This window comes from Narcine bancroftii, chromosome 7 (assembly GCF_036971445.1).
Source record: "Narcine bancroftii isolate sNarBan1 chromosome 7, sNarBan1.hap1, whole genome shotgun sequence".
In the NCBI taxonomy this organism is placed as follows: Eukaryota; Metazoa; Chordata; class Chondrichthyes; order Torpediniformes; family Narcinidae; genus Narcine; species Narcine bancroftii.
This window is the reverse complement of record NC_091475.1, coordinates 178,585,357-178,612,012: the sequence shown is the minus strand read 5'-3', so window position 1 is coordinate 178,612,012 and position 26,656 is coordinate 178,585,357. Positions and strand designations below refer to the sequence as shown.

At 40.0% G+C, this 26,656-nt stretch overlaps 1 protein-coding gene across 3 annotated transcripts in view; it reads left to right on the top strand.

Moving 5' to 3' along the window:
- The window catches only part of flt3 (fms related receptor tyrosine kinase 3), a 127,091-nt gene that overhangs the window by 46,243 nt on the left and 54,192 nt on the right, over nt 1–26,656 (top strand). For all 3 annotated transcript variants that reach the window (XM_069891522.1, XM_069891521.1, XM_069891520.1), the window contains exons 6-9: nt 6,311–6,425; nt 7,335–7,498; nt 20,539–20,690; nt 20,786–20,936. In XM_069891522.1, coding sequence (XP_069747623.1) covers nt 6,311–6,425; nt 7,335–7,498; nt 20,539–20,690; nt 20,786–20,936 — 582 coding nt within the window. The remainder of the gene's footprint in view (nt 1–6,310; nt 6,426–7,334; nt 7,499–20,538; nt 20,691–20,785; nt 20,937–26,656) is intronic.

The following is a 26,656-nucleotide window of genomic DNA, read 5'->3' as shown; positions in this document are numbered from 1 at the left end:
AGAGCATTTCCAATATTTTCTATCTTTACTCCAATTGAGAAAAATTGCACAAATTAAGGGTTTTCCCTGGTATTTAAGAGTTTAAAGGTTGATGATTGAAGTGTTCAAAATATTAAGATGATCTGGTAGGAAAGATAGAAACAAACTATTTCTGCCAGCAGTTTAGAATCATGGCATCACAGAGATTTCCTGCTCGTGCCAAACATTAACTACCTGACTACGTCAGGAGGTATGGGAATGTACGACTAGGAGCATTGCCAAAATTTTTTAGTCAGCCTTTCAGCAGTAAAATGTGAGAAGGTTGAAGGAGCTATTGTCTACATTTAACAAATGATACAGTCGGGTTACATATGGAAATCATGAATATAGGGTTATCACAATCAAGATTCCTTTACTGTCATGTAATAAAACAGGTGTCTTCTTTGGCTTGGCTTCGCGGACGAAGATTTATGGAGGGGGTAAAAAGTCCACGTCAGCTGCAGGTTCGTTTGTGGCTGACAAGTCCGATGCGGGACAGGCAGACACGATTGCAGCGGTTGCAGGGGAAAATTGGTTGGTTGGGGTTGGGTGTTGGGTTTTTCCTCCTTTGCCTTTTGTCAGTGAAGTGTCATGTAATAAAACAGGTGTAATATTACACAAAATTGACTTTAGTCTGCAGGACGGCACAGTTAATGTAGCAGTTAGAGCAATGCTGTTACAGTGCCATTGATTGGGACTAGGGCTCGAATCTGCAGTCTCTGTAAGGAGCTGGTACATTATCCCTGTGTCTGCATGGTTTTCCCAAGGGGTCTGATTTCCTCCATGGGCTCATGGGCCTAAATGGGCTGTTACCATGCTGTACTTCTAAACCAGTGGTTCCCAACCTTTTACTTTCCACTCACATACCACTTTAAGTATTCCTTATGCCATAAGTGTTCTGTGATTAGTAAGTGATTGCTTAAGGTGGTATGTGAATAGGAAGGGAAGGCTGAGAATCACTGCTCTAGACCCAATTATTACTGAAATATTTTGCTTGAGAAAAATTGTCATTGGCCCATTTCCTTTGGAATTATGAAACTGTGCAAATAACGAATCAATTTGGAATGATTAAAGTAGTGGTTTTCAAACTTTTTCTTTCCACCCACATACCACCTTAAGCAATCCCTTATTACCCTTATGGCATAGGGAATACTTAAAGTGATATGTGAGTGGAAAGTAAAAGGTTGGGAACCACTGGTCTAAACTAAATTAAAGATTTGCCATCAGCAGAAATTGCTTGGCGGCCCTTATAGTAGAGATAGAGAAACAAAGATAATCCACCCCACTGAGTCACTGAGTATCCATGGATTTGCCTCCAGCACTCCTGCAGCCTCTGAAGCCACACAGACTTCAGTCCAAACCATCGGCTCCAGATCCAAACCTTTGACATGATCAGGAAAACTTTAGCACCCTCAGCATTGTTCTTATGTGTGTAAATAAGAACTAAATTTCCAAGCATGCAATGCGTGTGATTGGCAGAAACCGAAGTGAATTATGACAGGGGTTGAAGCAGCTGAAGGAAAATAAAATTGGTTAAGTGTTAAACTCACGTAAAGTAATTATTCTTGAAAGAACAAGCATAGTGCCAGAAGTGACCTGGTGAATAAAAGAAGACGATAGTTTGTAAGCATGGATAAGTTGAGTCCTTCCACACTGGTGCAGTTTACTGGCAATCTAGCTGATAATTGTAAAAGCTTCAAACAGCAATTCGACAATTATTTAGAAGCTGGTGGAATGGGAGGGACCGATGAGAAAACAGAAAGTGTCTATGTTTCTGCATGTAATGGGTGATAATGCAGATTCTATCACCAATGTGTATATGAATATATTGTAGTGTAGGATGATTGTGATTGGCTGCAGGTCTTAAAGGGTTGCTCCTAGCCAGACCAGATCATTCTGGACTGGTCGACCTGCATCTGATACACTCCAATGTTCTAGTTAATAAAATTGTAGAGTGCGTTGAAAGAATCAAAGGCTTGTTGATCCAAACCAAGGCTTGTTAGCAATGGAACTGATTAAAGTGCTTGGACACCGTACCAATTGCTTATTTGACTCAGGGTCAACTGACAGTTTTATCCACACAGACCTGGCCCACCATTGCGGTCTGGCTATTCTCCCCACTGCCCAGAGGATTTCATTGGTGACCAGATCACACTTGACCGGGGTAAAGGGGTATTGTGTGGTGACCCTGAAAGTCCAGGGCATCACTTTCACAGACTTCCTTCCCCAACTGTGCGCCCCTGTACTGCTGGGACGGGACTTTCAGTGCCAGTTCTGAACCATTTCCCTGCACTTTGGGGGGCCTCATGCTCCACTCTCTGTCTGTAACCACTCCACCCTGGAAGCCTCCTGCCAGCGGAAGCTCGAACCACCCACCCCCGCATCCCGGGGCCTCACCTGTAGCCTCTCCACCCTCCGAGTTGCTCCGCCAGTGTTCTTCGCAAACCTCACCCCTGGCTGGAAGCCTGTGGCCACCAAAAGCCGGCAATATAATTATGACATACTGTATCGGCCTGGTAAACTCAACGACCCACCAGATGCGCTCTCCAGGGGGACTTGCGCCAACATACAACTGGACAGGCTGCAGAGACTCCATGAGGAGCTCTGTCATCCAGAGGTCACTAGGTTCGCGCACTTTGTCAAAGCTCGCAACCTGCCCTACACAGTCGTGTGTTCAAACAGAGGGACCAGCACCACCCCACCAGCTCAGGCCAGATTGTCGACAATGCCGCTGGGGAATTGAGCGAAGCAGTGGCCGCACCCGACGAGCCTGCCGGCGACACGACTCTAGTGACCCCAATCCTGGCACCATGGTGGTCACGCTGGATGGTTAGGCCCCCTGACCGGTACAGCCCCTAACCTTTTTTTTTACAGCCCTCCATCCACCCCGGGGTCAGTTCTCAAAGAAGGGGTGAATGTGATAGTACAGATTCTATCACCAACGTACATACGTATATATTGTAGTGTAGGATGATTGTGATTGGCTGAAAGTGTAGCCACGCCTACTGGCAGGTCTTAAAGGGTTGCTCCTAGCCAGACCAGATCATTCTGGACTGGTCGACCTACATGTGATATGCTTCAGTCTTCTAGTTAATAACAAGCCTTGGTTTGGATCAACAAGCCTTTGATTCTTTCGATGCGTTCGACACATCTATAACAGTTTTCAAATTAATGAGACAGCTTTCACATTGGACTCTCTGATGATAACATTGAGAGATTCAAGTTTTTCTCCTGTGACTAGAAACAAGGTATGAGCTTTGACCAAAACTTAGCCGAGCTTCACACACTGAGTAAGTCCTGTGAATTTTGAGATTTGAACAATTCTCTCATTAAAGACAGAATAGTTTGCAGAATCCCAGATAATGGACTTCAAGAAAGACTGTTGCATGAAAAAGATTTGACACTGGAAAAGGCTGTGAATATGTATAGGGGAACAGAGACCACATGAGGACAAGTTAAGGAACTGCACAGGATAGACACAACAGTGCATGCAATGAAAACAGATAAGTGGAGCACCAGGAGTTTCTCAAAGCAACAACAAAGCAAAGTGAAATGCTTATACAGCAAATGCAGTAGGTGTGGAGGTAGACCTATTCCAAAGATGTGTCCTGCCTATGAAAGTCCTGCTATAAATGTGGGAAGAAGAATTATTTTGCGAAGTGCTGCAAAGCATGGGATACCAAGAGAAAGGTATGCACAGTAGATGAAGAAATGAAGGAATTCTTCATGGATTCACTACAAACTGGTGCTCCTGGCAAAATGGAACGGATTGCTCCAGTGACTGTGAATGAGACAGTAATTCCATTTAAGCTTGACACCAGAGCCCAGGTGAATTTGTTATTTATGGACAATTATAAGACCCTCACTGTAAAGAGCAAAATTTATCCAATTAAATTAAAAGTGACAAGCTGCACTGGAAAGAACATTACAGTAAAAGGGGGCTGTATGGTAACTTTCAAACACAAAGGCCGGCATCTAAAGTAACAGCTGCTGATTGTAGAAAGAAAAGTACAGCCAATATTAGGATTGAGAGCATGTGAAGAGCTCGACCTGGCGAAAGAGTTTTCATAATGGCTTCACAGACCAAAGAACACAACACTCATGGAAGAAAAGATAACTACATTGGAGACGCGATGCCTTAATCTTCAGAAAGACATGAATGACAAACTGGAAAATGAATTGGCAAATAAGGATGCCTTCCTTTGCCAGCTAGAAGACAAAAATAGGCAGTTATAGGAATGTCTGGATCTGGCTGCTCAGAAACTGCTGCAAACAATGAAGCAAACAGAAACATCACCAGAAGTAGAAGCTGAATTTGCCCATCAAGTTGCTGCTCTGGCAATGGCTGAAGAGCAGAATGCCAACAGAGAAGAACATTTGAGATATTTAGGGACTCAGCTTGACTCTAATGTGTGACTTCAGCTGCATCTAAAAGAAAGAATGGTTGCATTAGAGGATAAGAATATATCGATACAAGAATCTGAACTCTTAAGAAAACAACTTGAAGAATCTCTTCATGATAAGGAATTGGATAATGCGAACCATCTTCTTTCAACTACTAAGCTTAAAGGAGCTGTCACACTATCCTAAGAGGAACTGGCAGCTATGTCACCCACTGCAGCAGCTGTGGCCAAGATTGTGAAGCTGGAATGAAGTTCACAGAGTTGTAGAATGGATATGTTGAAGTCCAAGATTAATTGCAATTGAGAAAACAGATAAAAGAGAATGAATAAATATTTGGATGAAATTGTGAAAGAAGTGGAGATGAAAGCTCTGCTTCTGAAGCACCAGTGTGAAGAATGTGAACATGTACAAAAATCTGTGGCAAATCTCTCAGCTAAATTAGAGGATGCTATGAAGGAAATTCGCCATTTACAAAAATGCACAGATGAGGCAAATAAGCCTGCTTCATTACTCAACAGGGAGAATCAGAACATCATAATGTGAGTGTCAGATCTTTCGCAGCAGAATAGGGGTGCTTTTACCCCCTCCATAAATCTTCGTCCGCGGAGCCAAGCCAAAGAAGAAGGGGTGCTTTTGATGGAACTAGAAGATGCAAGAGGAAATCATATTTTACATGAAGATGAACTTGGTTCCTCTGAAGTGATTTCTCAGCATCTGGTAATCTATTGTAATGTTGAGGAACTGCAACAGCAAAATCAACATTCATGAATTTGCTGATTAAACAGGAAAAGGAAGAGAAGGATCAAAAACCCCTTCACGGATTTCTGAACTACAGCTGAATCTTGCAGATGTCCTGAATGAAGTTGAATGACTTCACAAGGCCAGAAGTCATCAAATGCAACTGATGGAAAGAGACTGGCCACAGAATGTAGATACTTCTGTTATGTAGACATAGTATTGATTGTGTTTTTGTTTTTTTTAAAGGGAAAGATGTGTTATTGGGTGTGTAAATAAGAACTACATTTCCCAGCATCCAATGTGTGCAGTTGGGCAGAAACCAAATGTGATGTGTGACGGGGATTGTCATGGGAAGTCAGTTGAAGCAGCTCAAGGAAAATAAAGTTGATTAAATGTTAAACTCACGTAAAGTCATTCTTCTTGAAAGAACAAGGATAAAAGACACCCTCTTGGTATCCCGGTTCTAATATCTGGGACCCCTTCAGCCAGTCTCCAGTAGTCTGCAGCCTTGTATGAATGTTTTAACTACAGTCCCCCACAGCTTGCATGAATTCTTCGCCTTGAGTCAACAGCCTGTGTGTTCTTCAGCTGCATTGGCCTTCAATGGTCTGCTTCCGCGATCACCATCCAAAAGGGTTGTCTCCTCTGCTTCTCTTCAAACAGGGGGTGGTCTCCCTGTTTTCTGATGCCCTGCGCCAGTTTGCTTACCCAGAATCTGCAACCCTTCGAGGCTACTACAGATCTTGGATAATGGAATTGATTCAAGGAATTAAATGAGCTGTAGTAATTTTTATTTTTCCTGTGTTTTTTTTTGTTTCTTATGTGTAAGTTGCTGTTTAGTAAATAGTTATTGATATAGATTCTTGCAGCAAGTTTCAATGTTAAAAGTGCCTCAGAAATGATTTATTGATCTTGTTCTTAATTTACTAATACATTTATAGATTAATTATCTTTATAACAAAATTCATCTAAGTTTGACTTGCCAAGATCTCTGTTTCATATTACTTTAATTGGGAACTAAGGCTTACATAATTTGAGTAAACTCAGACGTCTCATGAACTGTCATCAGTGATGTCTGGAGAAACATCTTTCATTAGTTTGAGTAGTAAAGTTTTACATGTTTCTGAAGACCTGCCATTTAATTTGACAGCCAAACCAAGGAAGCCAAAGCTGACTATGAAAATGATAAATAATCATGTAACATTGGAATGCACAACAGAAGATTACTTTGCTCATAAGCTTAAATGGAGACATCCATGCACGAGGTATGTTCACCATTATATTTAGCTCTTGCCATATTCAATTAGACTTTTTGTGATATTCACTATTTCTCAACCTAATTTGTAGGAAGTTACAAGTTCCAGACCTCTTATTGTCTTGATTTTATTAATGAATGGGAGATATAATAAGAGATTGGGTTGAGATAAGATGTGTATTCCACCTTTTTCTAATAATTCATTTAGGACTAGTGAGTTATTTCATGACAGAATTCACGTTATGTTTCAACTCTTGAATACACTAATTAAGTGGTGCACTAAGTCTTATCCACAAATTTAAGAGAATTATTTTGTTTTTTTATTTTTTGAAAGTTTATTAAACTGGCATTTTAATACACATTTAAATATACAAAATTTCCAGTAGTATTTCATACTACATAAAGGGAACAATTACCAATTATATATACTCCAATGGATTTATACAACTTTCCTATTTGGTTTAGCCAAATATTAGGAAAGTAAATTTCCAACACGTTTTCCCACTCACCTTCCATCACATTACATTTGCTGATTTGTCCATCATTTCAACGGCTATTCTGCTTGCATTACAACTGACAATGGAGAAAACCAGAAATTATCTTCCATGGTTATTTCCTGAAGTTTATTTGTTCTGCACCAGAGTTACTAAGGATTGGTAGATGGAATGTTACCTAGAGAAACCAGCCATATTGGCTGTCTGAATCAGACAAAAGAATCTCTACAAAATACAGTACCTTAAAAGATATAAAAGCTTTTTCTAGAGGTGGGTTGTTAAAGGAATTCACTGTTCACTTATCTTCACATACAAGGAGAATGAAATAAAGAAATTGCTGTCCATAACTGGCCAATAGAATGCTCCCATATACCTTGGAAGAATTTGTTAGTTGCCTGCATTAACAATATATTTTAAAATTACAGTTCTTTGGATTTTCAAAATGACGAACATGTTGAATCCGCCGGATCATTTGGATTTACAGGACTTATAAAGACAGAGGAATCTGTAAAGAAATTCATTCATGGTGACGAATGCTGTTGTGCAATTAATATCCTGGGATCAGAGTGTTCAAGAATTCACACACAAGGTAATTATCAATAACCCACACCAGTATCAGAAATTGACAAGTGAATTTTGTTTGATACTTCAAAGAATTGTTTAAATAATATCATATTGTAAAGAATTTATAATTTGTAATGACTTGAAGACTTGGTTGAATGGTGCACCAACACACAAACTTTCACTCAGTGTCACCAAAACCAAGGAGCTGATTGTTGACTTCAGGAAGGGAAAATCAGAGGTGTACGATCCAGTGATCATTGGGGATCACAGGTGGAGAGGGTGACCAAATTTGAGTTCTTGGGAGTCACTATCTCAGAGGATCTTTCTTTATTTTAATATTTTATTTATAGTTTTCCACTCAAATTCCAGCAATTGTCAATATCATTGTCAACAATATTAATATTATTTACATTTCATACTTGTTAATTCCATACTGTCATCTCATAGTTTGTTCTTTTTATCCCCTTCCCTCTCCCCCCAACATTGAGCACTTAACATCAGACTTATTAGACTTAAACAAAATAACCAAAACACTCACAACAAAGGTATGAAACTTGTATTGGGGGATTATGGGTCTGTCGCATCGCAGTGGGCAGCACATTGGCTACCTTCCTTTTTCCATTGCTTTCCCTGGTTATAATGGGATGGACTGCCTCCACTCCCCCTCTAATTGGGGGGTGGATTATGAGGGTAGGGTAGGGAGTCAAGACATGACAGTCCACACTACAATTGTTTCCCTACGTAGTTCGAGTAGGGCTGCCAGATCTTCAAAAACGTCCTTAGGTTGCAGGTAATTTTCTCCAGGGGAACACAGCTCTGCATTTCTGTGTTCCAGCGTTCAATACTCAGGTAGGAGTCGGACCTCCAGACAACTGCTATGCACCTCCTGGCCACCATCAATGGGATCATAACAAATTGAATTTGAAATTTGGACTGCTTCATTGTAAACCTTACATCCATTATGTTTCCCAAAAGGAACAGCCCTTGGTCCTGTGGGAATTCTTTACCTATAATTTTTTTTCCAGAGCTTGACCTAGTTCCACCCAAATGGGTCTCACCTTGGCACATGTCCAGGTTACATGCACAAAAGTCCCTGTCTCAATGCTGCATCTAGAGTATTGGTCTGATAATTCAGGTTTTGATCTGTTCAATTTTTGCAGCATCAGATACATGGTATCTGGTGTAGAAAATTGTATTGTACCATCCTGTACCGTGCATTGATGACTGCAGGTCATGCTGGCCTGTCACAGGTCAGACCAGAACTTTCCATCAATAGTTATTCCAAGTCCAACTCCCACCTCTGCCTTGACTTGTCCAGGCCTGGTTTATGGCCTTCCATTTGGAGCAAGAAATGAACTTACGTGTGCTCCCCCTTCAAATGATGGCCTCTATGTCACTGCACATTGGTAGGACCATACTTAGACCTAATTTGTCCTGTGTAGAAAAAATCTTATCTGAAGGTAACAGTGAAACATCTTATTTGATAAATTACACATATTCCTAAATTGCTCAAACGACATTAGGGTTAGGCTCGTAACAGTCCTCTATGCACCTGACGCCATTTTGATGCCAGGTATCCATGATCTTGTTACCTACCACCAATGGTATTAATCTATTTGGAGTCAGGGGCATTTTTGGAGATAGCCCCACTTTGGTCCTGCATATTGGTTAATTTTTATCCAAATGAGAATTATTTGTATTAATATGGGGCTGCCTTTCTTTGCTGATAGCAATTTAGCAACTCATTTATAAATAAAGTCCTCTGCTACCTGCTTGTGTATCACATGCAGGTCAATTTGTGCCCCGGATAATACACCTTCCTCCTTGAAGAGGGAGGCAATGTATCTCGACTGGGCTGCCCAATAGTATTTTTCAAAGTCTGGCATTCACAATCCACCCAGAATATAATCCTAGGTTAATTTTTCCATAGAGCCCTGGCTACCTTTCCATTCCATAGGAATTTCCTCACTCACACAAGTAAATTTTTGAAGAATCCCGGGGCAGTTGGAAGACAGTGTCTGAAAGAGATACTGGAGTTTTGGCAACACACTCCTCTTAATATAATTAACCCTGCCCACTAATGTAATGGGCAAGGACATCCATCTATTTAGATCTTCCTCGAATTTTGTTTTCCCAAGCAAGGGGCATCATTTAACTTGTATAAATTATTCAAGATATTATCTATGCTAACTCCTAGATATTTGATCCCATTTTGCAGCCACTTAAGTTGACTATTTTCTTGATATTGGCTGTAATCCTTCTTTGTAAGTGGCATGATTTTGCATTATCCCGATTGATCTTATACCCAGAGGTCTCTCCATAGTCCTCCAAAGTGGAGTGCAGCTTGGGCAACAAGTTTGCTGGGTGTGTCAGATATATCAGAACATCATCAACAAATAAATTAATTTTATACTCTTCCTGACCGTTATGAAGCCTTTAATGTCTGGATCCTGGTGGATGGCCTCGGCTAATGGCTCCATGGCTAGTATAAACAAAGCTGGAGATAGCAGGCACCCCTGTCTACTTGATCTCATCAGTGGGAAGGCTGGAGAAATTTGTCCATTAGTCACAACTTTAGCCTTGGGCGCATGGTACAGCACCTTTATCCAATTTATAAAAGTTGGCCCTAGCCCCAATATCCCAGCACTTTAAATAAAAAAAAATCCTACTCCAACCTGCCAAATGCCTTTTCTGCATCCAGGGCTGCAGCTAAGCCGCTTGCATTCCTGTTTTGTGCCAGATGCATGATACTCAACAATCTGCCAATGTTATCCGCCAACTGGCTTTTCTGTACAAAGCCAGCTTTGTCCTTAATTGTTAACTTTGGCAAATGTTTCACCAATCTATTTGCCAGGGGTTTGGCCAGTATCTTATAATAACCATATAACCATATAACAATTACAGCATGGAAACAGGCCATCTCAGCCCTTCTAGTCTGCACTGAACCAAGTACCCTCCTTTAGTCCCTCCTACCTTCACCTTGCCCATAACCCTCCATTCCCTTCCCATCCATATACCTATCCAATTTTTCCTTAAATGACATAATGGACCCTGCTGCCACTACTTCTCCTGGAAGCTCATTCCATACAGCTACCACTCTCTGTGTTTAACAGAGAAATAATAAAGATTTGTTTAGGACTAATTTTTTCCCTCTATTGGACCTGATCGGCAGTTTACTTACCAATTGGTCACCATTATCCCTATCCATGATAGGTCGAATTAATGCTATTAAGATGATGATCTTACCTAAATTTTTATATATATTCCAAGCTATACCTATTTTTGTTCCTAAATCTTTTTTTGATAAGGTCGATTCTAAATTGTCCTCGTATATCTGGCAAAACAAGAATCCTAGATTGGGGAAAAAATATTTACAGAAATCTAAACTAGAGGGAGGGTTGGCATTACCCAACTTTAGAATTTATTACTGGGCAATTAATATTAGTTACTTAAGGTATTGGTTGAATTATTCAGAATTATCTCTAAATCCCCATTGGGTAAATTTAGAAATTAAACCGATACAAAATTTTTCAATTAGTTCTATTTTGGGAGCTGCTCTCCCTTTTACTCTTACTAAATTATATAAACAAATTGATAATCCAATGGCTAAACATACACTACGTATATGGTTTCAATTCCGGAGATTTTTGGCCTAAGTCATTTTATCTTGGAAACTCCTATTGTACTAAATTTCCTTTTTCATCCCTCTCTAATTGATCAAGCTTATTTACTCTGGAAAGTTAAAGGTATAACATGCTTTTCGGATTTATTCTTGGATAACTCTTTCATGTCATTTGAACAATTATCCATGAAATATGATTTACCTCGATCTCATTTCTTTCGATATTTGCAGATTAGGAGTTTCTTAGTTTCGACTTTACCCTCTTTTCCCATTCGGGAGACTACGACTGTTTTAGAGGATATACTATATTCAAAATTCCCTCCAAAAGGTGTGATATCTAAATTATATAATATAATTACAAAAATAAATTCTGGGACTTTTGAAAAGTTTAAAAATGATTGGGAAAGAGAACTCAACCTTCATATTTCTAATGAAAATTGGAATAAAATTCTGCGACTGGTAAACTCTTCTTCTCTATGTGCAAAACATTCACTAATACAGTTTAAAGTTGTTCATAGAGCTCATATGTCTAAAGATAAACTCCATCGCTTTTATTCTCATATCGATCCTATATGTGATAAATGTCAATTGGAAATAGCCTCCCTTACACATATGTTTTGGTCCTGTCCCTCTTTACAGAATTATTGGAATGAAATTTTTTCCATTATATCTACTGTTTTGAATATTGATTTACAACCACATCCCATTACTGCAATTTTTGGATTACCTATGATAGATTTGACTTATTTATCTCTTCCTGCGGATTGTATGATTGCTTTTCTTACACTAATGGCTAGAAGATCTATACTATTAAATTGGAAAGAGGTAAATCCTCCCACTGTTTTCCAATGGTTTACCCAAACTATACTATGTTTAAATTTAGAGAAAATTAGAAACTCTGTCTATGAATCCCCTTCTAAGTTTGAGTTAACCTGGCGACCATTTATTCAATATTTTCATTTGTGGTGAGTTGATCTGGCTCTGTTTTCTTTCTATGATTATGTATGATAATTGGGCTGTAAGATGAGATCGGAGTGATCGGCGTGGTTTAGCTATATCTGTAGGTTTTTTTTTAAAGTTTTTTTTAATTCAGATTTGTTTTTTCTTCTTTTTTGGGGTTTTTTTTTCTCTTTTTTCATATATTGTTATTAATTATATCTTTTCTTTTGAGATAGTTCACACCCTAAACTGATCAAAATTTTTTTTTATGATATATTTTTATTCTGTAATATTATTGTTTAATATCTCTGTATTAATTCATTACTTACTATGTATTTTTTTAATATCTCTTTGAAATGTATGTGTTTATAAATTATAATAATAATAAAAAGATTGAAAAAGAAAGAACAGAGAAATAGGTCTATAAGAAGATGACATTAGTGGATCCTTGTCTTTTTAAAGTATTATTGTATTGATTGCTGTCAAAAAGTTTTCTGGGAGGGTTGGGTCTCATTGCCTGATCCACCACTCCATGTAAAGAGGCAACAATACATTTTTTAACTCTTTATAGAACTCAGGTGGAAACCCATCCTCCCCTGGGGACTTGTTAGTTTGCAGTGAACTCAATGCTTTACCTAGCTCTTCCTCCGTGAAGGGAAAATTTAACCCATCTTTTTCTTCGGAGTCTAAACTTGGCAGTTCTAATCTAGATAGGAAATCGCTGGTTTTAACAGACTCTCCTGATTAATTTAGACCTTAATAACATTTCTTGAAGGTCTCATTAATCTCTTTTGATTTATATGAGATTCTGTCATTCCCAGTTTATATTGCATTGATCATCCTCGAGGCCTGTTCTGTCCTCAGATGCCAAGAGAGGACTTTGTAGGCTCTCTCCCTCAATTTATAGTATTTCTTTTGACCGCATTATGGCCTTTTCTATACCATATATCTGTAACATATTGTACTTCTACTTCTTATTTGTCAGAACCCTGTAATGGTCCTCTGAACCTGATTTTTATAAGTCCTTTTCTAGGCAAGAAATCTCCTGTTCTAATTCATCCATCTCCTTTGTGTATTTTTTTTAACCATTTTAGTGTACCCAATTATCTTGCCTTTCAAGTATGCCTTGAGAGTATCCCATACAAGAAATTTATCCAGAGAGTGGAACAGTTGGTCTCACAGAACATATCTATCTGTGCTCTCTTAAAACTACAAAACTCTGGGTTCTTTAACAGCATTGTATTAAGATGCCACCCATATACCACATCCTGCTTATCTGGCATTTCTATTAATAATAATAACAGTGAATGGTCTGAGAGAAGCAGCCTCCATGATCCTACGTTCTCTATGGGCTGAAGCCAAGAAAAAATCTATTCTAGAGTAAGAGTCAAGTTGTTTTGAATAGAAGGAGTAGTCCATCTCCCTGGGATGCTTCCATCTCCATTCATCTATCAGATTCAGCTCCTTCATAAAATTGATGGTAGCCCTCACTGCCTTTGTTTTACCTATTTTCTTAGTCTATTCATCTAAGACTGGGTCCAGACAAAAGTTAAAGTTCCCCCCACCCCCCAACCAGAAAGTTTTTCTTTCCTTCTGCCAATTTTAGGAAAGTATCTTGTATAAATTTTTCACTGTGGTAATTGGGAACAAAAACATTTACTAAGGTCCAGTATTCCAAATATATCTGACAGTGTACCATTTCAAATCTCCTTGTTTTATCTGTAGTTACATCTGCACTCTCATTGGAACCCTCTTATCTATCAGGATTTCCATTCCCCCCCTTGTCTTTGAGCCAAACAAGAAGGCTATTACTTGACCCACTTATCCCCTCTTTAGCTTTTGGTGCTTTTTAGATATTTTTCTTGGAGAAAGGCCAGATCCACCTCCATTTTTAATGTGTACTAAGACTCTTTCCCTCTTCACCTTCCATTCAAATCATTAATGTTAAAGCTAACATTTTTTATACTCTTAGCCATCACCACAGGGACTCCCAGACCAGTGCCTCCACCATGCCTCCACCACTCTATGTTCGCATCTGTCCAACCTTCTTCCTTCAGTCCTCTGGTCCCGGTCGCTATGAAAAGCTAAACAAACACAAAGACAACCAAACCAAAAATGACAAGCAAGAAAAAATCTAACAAGAAAAGAAAAAGGGGAAAAAAAACAGCAATAACCCCTAGCATTGTCACAATATCCAGCCCCTCGTTGTATCCCCTCATCTATCTCTTCTCCTTCTCCTCCCGCTGGCAATCACTTCTCTCTTGCCGCTGCCATATTCCTCAGCCCCTGTGATCCTCAACTCTCTCTCCCACCTTCCTCCCCTACCCCATCCCAGAGTTCTCCCAGATCTATTTTCCCATTCATCATTTTTTTAACCTATGCTTGCACCCTAATATTTAACAATTTAACAATTTACAGCAACCATTTACAATGTCTTGACTAGTCCCCATGTTTGCTCTTGTTTTTCTTTTTCTTCCACCCCCCCCCCCTCCAAAGTACCAGCAGTTCTTTTGCAAACTGTTGTACCTTTTGCCCCCTGGTAATACAACTTTCAGGGTGACAGGGAACCTCAAGATGCATTCATACCCTTTATGCTTTATCAGTCTTTTAACTGACTCAAATTCTTTTCTTCACTTTAAAAACACCATACTAATATCAAGGTAGAACAATATCTTGTCCCCTTCTATTCCTTACTCTAGCTGTTGCTGCCCCCAGGATTTTCTCCCTATCCTGGTAGCACACCAATTTTATTAGGACCGAGTGAGGTTTCTGCCCAGGGCCCAGCTTTGGAAGGGGTGTCCAACTCACCCTTTCCACCTCTACCTTTTTCTCCAGTGCTTTGGGGATCCATTTCTGGAAGAAGTCCACAGGGGTTTCTACCCTTTGCATCTTCCCTCAGTCCCACAACTTTGATATTGTCCCTATGATTATAATTCTTCGGGCATCTAGCTTCCCCCAGACTCGCTCTCTCTCCCTTACCAGGGTATCTAACTCATCCTCTACCCTGTTTAACCTGTCTTCATTTGCCCCCACTCTATCTTCCTTCTCCACGATTCTCTCCATGAATCCTGTGAGCATCCCTTGCACTATATTTAATTTCTGAGCCAAGTCCTGGGCTCTCTTTTCCGCATATGTCCCAGGACCTCCAACACACCTCTCAGGGAGGCCTCCGAATCCTCTTTACTGAATCCCCTGGCCTAGTGGTGACTGCCATTACTGCCATTGCCACCTCCGTCTACCTCGCAATCCTCTTCCTCCTTACTGTCCTCACCACTATCGCTGCTGCTCTTCATATCCCTGGTCCCGATGCTGGATCAATTTGGGCTCACTGCCCCACAGTTTGAGTCCTCCCCCCATGGTTCCCAGCCTCTTGTTAGTTGTAGCACGTGTTAACACTACATTCAATGTGATGGCACTACATTCAATGTGATGAGAGGAGAGGACAGAAGACAGAAAAGAAAAGAGTCGGGGGCAGGTAGGAGAACTTTTAAAAAAAAAAGTCTCTTACCAGGGCCTGAGGGGAGGAGTCGGCGTTGGAGGTGGCCATTGGTCGGGAGGCCGTGCAGGTGAGCGTGTCGGGAAGGTAAGGCGTTTTAAAAAGGCTTTTACCGGGGACAGGTCCTAGCAGTCGGGAGAGGAGAGGACAGAAGACAGAAAAGAAAAGAGTCGGGGGCAGGTAGGAAAACTTTTTTTTAAAAAAAGTCTCTTACCAGGGCCTGAGGGGAGGAGTCGGCGTTGGAGGTGGCCATTGGTCGGGAGGCCGTGCAGGTGAGCGTGTCGGGGTTAATTGGGTAAAAGGCAGATAAATAAGAGGCCCAGCGCGTGAGTGGCCCAGCGAAGGAGTGGGACTTCCAGGCTTTGGCTCATCAGGCTTCGGCGAAAGCAGGCGTAGAGAAAGACTTTCCTAGGTAAAGTGCATTGTGAGTACCCTACCATTAAAAGGCTGAGCCATGTCCATGGGGTTGGTGCTATGCTCAAGTTGCCAGATGTGGGAGCCATGGGTGACCTCCACCCTCCCAAAAGACCATATCTGTGCCAGGTGCAAGGAGGTGGGGTTCCTTAGGGGCCGAGTTGAGGTACTGGAGCTCCAACTAGATGACCTTAGGCTCACCAGTGAGTGTGAGGAGGTTGGTGACAAGACCATAAACATTTCCACAGGACATACCTGCAGGGGATGTAATGAGACACAAGCATTTAGGAAAAAAATTAAAGAAATGGAGATGCAGCTAGATGATCTGAGGCTAATCAGAGAGAGCGAGGAATTTATTGATTCAACACTCAGGGAAGTGCTTACCCCTGGATTGGGGGGGTCAGGAAAGTGGACTACTGTCAGGAGTGGGGAAAAAGTTGCTAGCTCTGTGGAGAGCACCCCAGTGGCTACAGATCTTAGCAACGAATATACAGTATTGGATGAAGTAGGGGGAGATAACCTGCCAGAGGTAGCGCCAAAGGAGACAGTGGTACGGAAGGAGAAGAAGGGGAACAAGGTGGTCATTGGGGACTCCATCGTTAGCGGAACGGACAGAAGATTCTGCGAACCTGACAAGTGTTCCCGTATGGTGTGTTGCCTCCCAGGAGCCAGGGTACGTGACGTCTCGAATAGGGTTCAGAGTATCCTGGGGGGGAAGGAGACCGGCCAGAGGTCCTGATACACGTGGGCACAAATGACGTAGATAGATTGAAGGAGGAGATCCTGAAGAGAGACTACCGTGAGCTCGGAAGGAGGTTGAGAAGCAGGACCTCCAGGATTGTAATCTCGGGGCTGCTTCCTGTACTGTGCGAGGGTGGGGGCAAGAATAATAAAATCAAGAGGTTAAACGTGTGGCTGAGGGAATGGTGCAGAGTGCAGGGATTCAGGTTCATTGACCATTGGGATCTCTTCTGGGGAAGACGGGACCTATACAGGAGGGATGGTTTACACCTGAATGCGAAGGGGGCCAATATACTGGCAGTTAGGTTTAATAAAGCTGTTGGAGCTGATTTAAACTAATTTGGCAGGGGGAAGGGAACAGGACTGATAGGGAAGTAGATAGGAGAGAGAATATAGGGGTGGTTCCGATAGACGGTGAAACAATAAGGAATAAGGGAGCTAAAAGTGATAGGAGAATAAGAACGAATGCACCAAGAACCAAGGTGGAGGGAGAAAGGAGGTATGGCATCAAGGTATTGTGTATGAATGCAAGGAGTGTAAGGAATAAAATGGATGAGCTTGAGGCGCAAATGGCAATGGGAGGTTATGACATTGTCGGAATAACGGAGACATGGCTGCAGGAAGGGCAGGATTGGGAAATAAATGTTCCAGGGTACACGTCCTTTAGAAAGGACAGAAAGTTAAGAAGAGGAGGTGGGGTAGCTCTGTTGGTAAGAAATGAGATTCAGGCGTTTGAAAGGAAGGACATTGAAACAGGTGAGGTAGAGTCTGTTTGGATTGAATTAAGAAATTGCAAGGGCAAGAGGAATATAATGGGGGTCATTTACAGGCCTCCGAAAAGTAGCTCAAATATCGGTAGTAGTATAAATCAGGAATTAAGAGTGGCATGTCAAAGTGGTAGCAATACGGTAGTTATGGGGGACTTCAACATGAAGGTGGACTGGATAATCAGACGGGGGCAGGAACACAAGAGAGTGAGTTTATAGAATGTCTACGAGATACTTTCTTGGAACAGCTAGTGGAGGAACCTACCAGGGGGAAGTCGATTCTGGACTGGGTGCTGTGCAGCGACGCAGACTTAATAAGTGACCTTGATGTAGGGGAGCCATTAGAGAATAGTGACCATGGTATGGTTACTTTTAAGCTGCAATTAGAAAGGGAAATGGAAAGGAAGTCGGAAGCATCTGTACTTCAGTTAAATAAAGGGAATTTTGCAGCTATGAGGGAGGAGCTATCCAAAATAAAATGGGAAGATACACTAGCTGGGAGGACAACTGGGGAAAAATGGCAGGTTTTTATGGACATTTTTCACAGGATTCAGGACAAATTTATTCCAAAGTGGAGGAAAGGCTCTAGGAGATGTAAATGGCAGCCCTGGCTAACTAAGGAAATCAAGTGCATTATCAAGTCCAAAGGGAGTAATTATAAGATAGCGAAGCGGAGTGGGAAATTAGAGGATTGGGAAACCTTCAAAGAACATCAGAGGGTAACTAAGAAAGCCATAAGAGACGGGAAAATGAAGTACGAGAGGAAATTAGCAGATAATATTGTGGAGGATAGCAAAAGGCTTTTTTAAGTTCACTTCTATATCTTGCATTAATCAATACTAATCATGGGAAATTTTTCAACTGATGGTCTTTAATATATTGAACATTTCTATGATCATAAAAGCTTTACAATTTACAGATATTAAGGGGAATATGATAGGTAACTAACATTCTTATAAGGATTTTGCTACAGATAATTTTAAACTGATGTTTCCAAGTGCTTGTAATCAGAAATCTGATAATTTTATTTTTGCACCATCTAGTACAGTGGTTCTCAACCTTTTTCCCTATGCTGTAGGTGCTCTGTGATTCGTAAGGAATTGCTTAAGGACCTATGTGAGTGGAAAGAAAAAGTTTGAAAACTACTGTTTTAATCGTACCTAATTGACTCGTCATGTGCACGGTTTCCTAACTCCAAAGGAAATGGGCCAATAACAATTTTTCTCCAACAAAATATTTCTGTAACAATTGGGTCTAGAGCACTGATTCTCAACCTTCCCTCTCCACTCACATACCATCTTAAGCAATCCCTTACTAATTACAGAGCATTTATTGGCATAGGGATTATTTGAAGTGGTATGTGAGTGGAAAGGAAAAGATTGAGAACCACTGATCTAGTACTTTCCAACCAGTTCCTCTCTAAAATCACAATCACTTCCCTCTCTACTCCCCACTTCTCTTTTCTGATCCTGCCTCCACTTCTATCTCTTAGGGCAGTGCTGCTTCCCTAATTGAGGTTACCCTCCTATATGTCTGAGGATAAGCAGATTCCTCCCTTGCTGAACAGCTCTTCCTATCACTGTCACACTATCTGCTTTTAATAATTTTGCACTAGTACATAATAAAGTTGAAAATATATTACACCTGCAAAACACACTGATCCAAACACTCAATAGAAACAACACTTGAAAAAGGCCAGCACACTGCTGCAGTCAGCAGAGCTACTGCCCAGCACTTCTAGCAAACCTTGGTTCAATCCTAATTTCCAGAATCGAGATTACATGTTCTCCCTGTAATTTCACAGGTTTATCCCAGATATTAATTTTTTCTTTTCACATCGCAAATATGTGGAGATTTGAAGGTTAATTAGACACAGAAAATTCCTCCTACAGGGCAAAATCTGAAGGGAGTTGATGAGAGAATGGGGAGACCAGGGCCCCTTTCACACTGGCACCTTGTCCTAGTAATTGATGACCAGGGCAGGTTAAGGGTCCAGTGTGAAAGCTCCTTAATCGGCACACAGGCGTCAAATCACACCAGGGATGATTCACCCTAGATATGTTGTATAATATCCTGAGCCAACTGATACTTGGATGCCGATTAGCCCAGTGTGAAAGGGACATGGACTATCCAGTGACAAAGTAGCGACACATTGATGATGTTTTTGTATGAGTGCAGGAACGTGAAGGAAACGATTAAAAAGAAGGTATAAAGTTTCCAACCTACATAAATCTTCATAAATTTCTAAAGGACTGTGGGAAAGTCAGTGGGAGAAAGAGCGATGGCGGATCCAGCATCCTAGAATTCCTTGTGGCAGAGAAAACCCTCCAGGAGTGCTCCGTGCATATAGCCCTTTCCCTGCCACACAGAATTCTAGGAGGGCAGGTCCACCAATTGCTCTTTCCCACGGTCTTTGTAAATGGTGTACTATTGCTGCTAGGACTTTCCCACGGTGTTTCTGTGTTTTATACCACTTTCCTATGGTCTTTTCTAAATTTATAAAGGTTTATATAGGTCAGCACACCACAGGGGCTGAAGGGCTCATACTGTGCTGTTCATAATGTTTAATAATGTTATAATTAGGCATGCTTAATTTTATTTAAATACAGGATCATAATACATTGATCAGGATTTAGGGCAGGTCTACCATCGTTCGATGCACCACTCAGACGTCGCTGGTGGAGGATAGACTCCCCTATCCCCAGGATACCTTGCGATGAGTGTGAAAGGACACAGAGAACAAGTTAACAGTGGTCCAGTGTGAAAGGCAAAATGGCTTCCTTAACCATTTACTGAACAGCCAATCTACTGGTTAGCTAGTGTGAATAGGGCTTAGGTTACAGGGGACATTACTAAGGGATGAGATTGCTCTGTGAGCTAGCACAAACTTAATGCCAAAATAATCTTTCTATAAAGTAAGGAAATAGAGTGAATGTTTATCAGTGTCAATCCATCTATTTGTATCTGAAAAATAGTCACAGAACTATACTTTCCTATCTAAAACTAAATGTTTTAATTAATTTTTATTTTGTTGAATCTTGCGTAGTTTTTGGTAAATTTTATATTTTTTTGCCTTTGAATTGTAGATCTTGATAGCAAATCAGACAAAAAAAGTACAGATCTGCATGTTGAGCTCAAAGTTGGTGATCCTTTTCTGATAAGGTGTAAAGCTTCATACAGAAATTACAAATTCAGTATCTTCTGGACTAATGATTCAAATGCAGGAAATATGACCAAGGTATGTCACTGTTTTCAGATTGATTATGGTTTTAGTATGTATCAAGCTGTATTTAATAAAACATAACCATTGTTATTGTTTCAACAATGATGTAGGTCCTGCAAATTCAAACATCATTTCAAACATCATTGAATCGGATAAAACATAAGTTTCTGTTTATTAATTCAGTAAGTTTGGAAGACAGTGGATCATATACATGTTCTTCTACACAACATTCAAACAAGACAATCAAGTTAATAGTATTTGGTAAGTTTATGTTTCAATGTTTGTGTATTTGAATAATTCATGTTATATGTGGTCTAAATCTTAACAACAGCAACAATAAATATTTATAACGCAATTAGATATCCTAAGATGTTGAATAACTTAAAGATCTATTAGGATAGATGTCCACAGGCTTAATGAAAGAGGTAGGATTTAAGGAGTGTCTGAAAAGGGTGGGGGAGGTCCAAAGATAATAAAGGTGTAAATAAGGGTTTCGGCAGCAGATGAGCTAAGAGATAAATGACAAGATCTTTAGGGATAGAAGCAATAATGGGCCATTCAGCCCTTTTACCAACCCAACTGTTCAATGAGATCATGAATGATGTTTTGCACATCTCTTGATTCCCTTAATTTCCCAAAATCTACAGAGTTCTGCTGAAGAGTCTTAAAGTTATACAACATGGAAACAGGCCCTTTGACACATGAGGTTCCCACCAACCATCAAGCACAAATCCTATACTAACCTCATTTTATGTTCCCTCATTCCTATTAACTTCCCCCTAGATTCTGTATCCCACCTACATTATGGACAATTTACAGTGATCAATTAAGCTGGAAACTTGCAAATTTTGGGGGAATGTTCTTTGAAGTAACATATACAGTGCCCTGCATAATGTTTGGGACAAAGGTACATATTTTTCTTTATTTACCTCTGCGCTACATAGTTTTAAATTTGTAATCACGTGATTATAGTGCACATTCCAGATTTTATTAAAGGGTATTTGTGTACATTTTAGTTTGACCATGTAGAAATTGCAGAACCTTTTATACATTGTCCCTTCATTTCAGGTCACCAAAATATTTGGGAGATAGCAATGGCATGTATATTAAAGTAGTCCTGTTTACTATTTTGTTGCATATCCCTTGCATGGAATGACCACTTGAAGTCTGTGATTCATAGACATCACCAGGTTCTGATTATCTTCTCTGGTGATGCAGCCATCTTCAGCTCCAGCTTGTTTTGGGTCTTGTCCCCTTAAGTTTTCTCTTCAGCATATGGAAGGCATGCTCAATTGTATTTAGATCAGGTGATTGACTTGGCCATTCAAGAATTTTCTAGCTTTTAGCTTTGGAAAAAGTCCTTTGTTGCTTTAGCAGTGTGTTTGGGATCATTGTCTTTCTGTAGGATGAAGTGCTGTCCAATAAGGTTGGAGGCATTTGCTCGAACATGAGCTGATGTTTTTGTGCAGAATTCATTTTTCTACAGTCTTCAGCAATTGCATCATCAATGAAGATAAATGCGCCAGTACCTGTGGTAGCCATACATGCCCAGGCCATAACACCCCCATCACCATATTTCAGAGATGAGGTGGTATCCTTTATGCCTCCACACTTTGCTCTTGCCATCACTCAGATACAGGTTAACCTTGGTCTCATCTGTCCACAAGAACTTTTTCCAGAATTCTACAGGTTGATTTAAATACTTCTTGGTAAATTGTAATCTGGTCATCCTGTTTCTGTGGCTAACTAGTGGTTTACATCCTGCAGTATGGCCTTTATATTTCTGTTCAGGACTGTAGTCATTGACACATCCATACCTGCCTCTGAAGAGTATTTCTGATATGTGGGACAGGTGTTTAAGGATTTTCTTCATTATGATGAGAATTTTTCTGTTATCAGCAGTGGAGATCTTCCTTGGCCTACCAATCCCTTTCCAATTACTGAGCTCATCAGTACGCTCTTTCTTCTTAATGATGTTCCAAACAGTTGATTTTGGTAATCCTCAGATTTGGGCAATTTTTCTTTCAGTTTCATTCTTGTTTTTCAGCCTCATAATGGCTTCCTTGACTTTCATTGGCACAACTCTGGTCTTCACGTTGGAAAATGGCAACTAAAAACACCAAAGGTGATCAAAATCTTAGAAGCAAGTCAAGCTCCCTTATACCTGCACCAATGAAGCAACTGAACATACCTGACAGATCACAAACACCTGTAAAGCCAAATGTCCCAAACATTATGGTGCCCTGAAATGGGGGAACTATATATACCAATAACCTTGAATTAAATCTGGAATTTATACTTTAATCACATGTGAATTATTTGATTACAAATTTAAAACTGTGGAGCACAGAAGCAAATAAAGAAAAAAAATGTCTTTGTCCCAAACATTATGGAGGGCACTGCAAACTCTTGGTGAAAATAGGAGCAAATATTCAGGCCTTGGTCGTCCTTTGCTCTTAGCAGCTGTTTGAATAAAGTTGAGTTTGAATAAAATGGTGTCTTCCAGGATGAAGAGCTTTGTTGTAGCAGCTGTTTCAATAAAGTTGTGTTTGAATAAAATGTTGTTGCACAAGATGGTCTTTGTTTCTAACAGTTATATTTGAATAAAATGGTGTCATCTTGGATGAAAAGCTGATTGATGCTGCCTGCTTAGTAAGAGGCTCACTCCCTGCTTAGGAAGAGTCTTTATATTTATTAGTATACTATTAAGTATATTAATAAGGCTTTATCTGTAAATTTGGGGAAGGAATGGGGTTAATTATCTATAATGTTATTGTTCGTCTTTCGGGCGGCTCCTTGGAGGTGCAGTGACCATATAACCATGTGACATTTAAATGTTTTCAAAGAATGTGACTGAAAATAAAGTGAAATTCTTTAAGGTTAGCTAGTGGAGTTGTTCAAGTGAACCAGTGAGGACTTGAAAGGTCGACATGGCCTGTTTCCGCTCTGTAAATGGTTATATGGTTATATATTCATACAAGTGAAGTTTGTTCAGTGTAAATACAGTATAGTATTTTTGTCTTTTTAAATTGTTTATTCATGATGCAGATGTATTGGTTAGGCATTGTAAGCAAACAGAAAACTTGTATATCCAGCATCTACCAATCCCCATAGGTGCCAGTTACCAGGAGTTTTACTGTTTCCAGAAATCAACAATAACCCAATAACTAAATCACCAAGTTCTTTGGGGAGAGAATTTCAAAGATTCACCTTCTTCTGAGAGAAGAAATTTCTTCTAGTCTCATTCTTAAATGACCTTGTGTTGAGACTGTGGCTCAGTCTAGACTCCTTAACCAAGGAAAACATTCTCCATAGAGTCACACTCCCAAGTTATTTCATTGAGATTTTGCCTCATTCTTGAATATTTAGAGGTTCTCAGTCAGAGAATAAACTCACCAACCTTAAATAAATTTCATAAATCTTTATTTTCCCTCCCTTTGGCAAAATATCATTTTTTTTTAGATAATGTGAATAAAACTGTACACAATCTCTGTGTCAGGGTCACCATGGTCTTATATAATTACTGTAAATGGAAATGAAAAAAGACTACAGATGCTGGAAATCTGCAATAGAAAATGTTGCAAATTCAACAAGATTGTTAACATCTGTGGAAGCAAATTCATCTAACCTCCCTCTTTGACTGCTGAACCTTGATGGTTACTTTCAGCAATTCGTGAAAAAGGACTCACCTCCTTGCAAACCTTTACATCTCTCACAACTAAATACAATGCTCCATTTTTCCATTTAGCAGTCAGTTTAATTCTTTTAGTATCAAATAAACAGGAGGTGGGTGTCATGAATGAAATGAGCTTGGAGAGAGAAGGCAATAAATTGGACAGAACCAAAAAAAATATGATTTTCGGTCAGTAGAGTGTAGTAAACCACTGTATGTATATATTTTTCGATCTGGACCCATCCATTGGCTGACTGTACCTGTGACCCCTCCCACAGGCTCCTGAATAAAGGTGACTGCCCCTCAGCCCCCTCCTCAGTTCGGGACAGTCGACCAGCAAGAATGTGCCTTCATTCTATTGCCAATAAAAGCCTATCAGTTTTGCTCATATTCAGTCTTTTGAGTTATTGATAGTGCATCATAGAGTGTCAAGGGAAAGGATACAAGCAACTGTGTGGTAGAATGGATACACTTAATCTTTGTGCCAAAAAGGAAGAGCTCCACATGCTTGTTACTGGTAATGTTGGAGAAAGCTAGATCAGTGCTTAAGAAAACAGATGATGATGAAGAGGAAAAGTTGTGAATCAACTTTGAATTTCTGGAGAATATTTGAATGATAGTTAACTTTTGCAAGGTGGAACTTGCCTCAAGTCTGGTCACTCTGATTTTAATGAGGGACTGGTGACCAGCTGATTTGTGGAAAGTAATTATAATGCTATAATAACACTGACTGTATCATTCTGTTTTTAAAAGAAATGGCTGAATGAAAATAGAAAAGGGTGAGACTATGCAGTGAGAGCATGTCACACTCTTTGTTGGGTAGAGGAGCAACAATACCCACAAATCACCAGTTTATAGCCCTCTTTCATAACTGAATTACTAATGGGTGGCCCAACAGCCAATAGATCTCCTATCATCTATAATCCAATTCAGTGGAATGGAATTGTATCCCAAATAACCATTGAATTTCTCACAACTATTACAAGCTCCTCTTTTAGTCAAATAGGATTATCACTATAAGGGATAGTATAGATGGAGGGACTATTTAACATTTCACACAAGCCCAGTGATAATTCGATACATTGGAAGAACTGAGGGAAGGTTTGTCACAGTCTGTTCCAGATTTGATACATTTGCAAAGACACTATGATCTTGAAAGGGAGAACCATTCTAACTGCTGAAGAGAAGGCAGCTCTTGTGGCCAGCCATTTTTGTGGAATTCAGAGCAAAGCATTCTCTGTGAATGACTGGGCCTTTTCAGTGGATTGACCTGTGCCAGGAGGGTCTTTTGGGAAGAAACGTGTTTCATTTCACTTGGAGAGAAGGCTTCATTTTAAGTGTGACTCGCAATGAAGTTACTTGTAGAGACCAGTGCCAGGGTCTTGGAAGCTTTGTGGAGGCCACCCAGTTCGAGTCTTGCCTACAAGTGGATCAGGAGTGTTATGACCACAGCTTGTGTGGATGGACATTTCTTCAGAGGCAATGCAAGAAGAATTTGTGAATCTGTAGCAGCCACAACTCCAGTCTTCCCATCAGTTCAGCATTGAAGCTAAGACTATAGTTTAAGAGTTTGAAATGAAATTAGTGTTTTCAAATTAAATGCAGTCTGGTTCATTATCTATCGTGCTCGTTACACTCGGTTCGTAACACAATGCACTCCCACACCTTCCACAATAGTTGGGTTGTCTCTTACAGTGTTCCTCACTCCTCTCATACACCCCAATTTTTTCATAAGGTTTACCTTGACAAATTTAAATTTAGATGTACAGCACCATAACAGGCCATTTCAGCCCAATTTACGCCTAATTGACTTTTAACCTCGTTACGATTCGAACTGTGGGAGGAAACCAGAGCCCCCGGAGAAAACCCATGCAAACACGGGGAGAACATACAAATTCATTACAGATAGCATGGGAGTAGGCTTCCCTCTCAAGATACCTTCAGTTTTTCAATCAGGCAGAAGCCATGCACAAAGAAAGTTTAGGTTCCATACACCATTTTAAAAGTCCATCTTGGAACCTAATGATTTTTTAAAATTCAGTATATATAGAACTGGGTTCTTAGTATACTGATTAGATTCAACAGGATTGACACTGAAAATAGCTGAGTTCCAGAAAATTAGAAAATTTTAGTACAAGTAATAAGAGACTGAATACGATGAGATAAATTTTTAGTCCCTGGTTATACTTGTTAATGAACAGAATTGGTGACGTTCTTTATATTTGTACATTTGAAGTGTCAATGTCAAAATAAAGTTTTCTCAAAATGGTAATATTTTAAACAATGGTATTACTTTGACAGTCCAAAA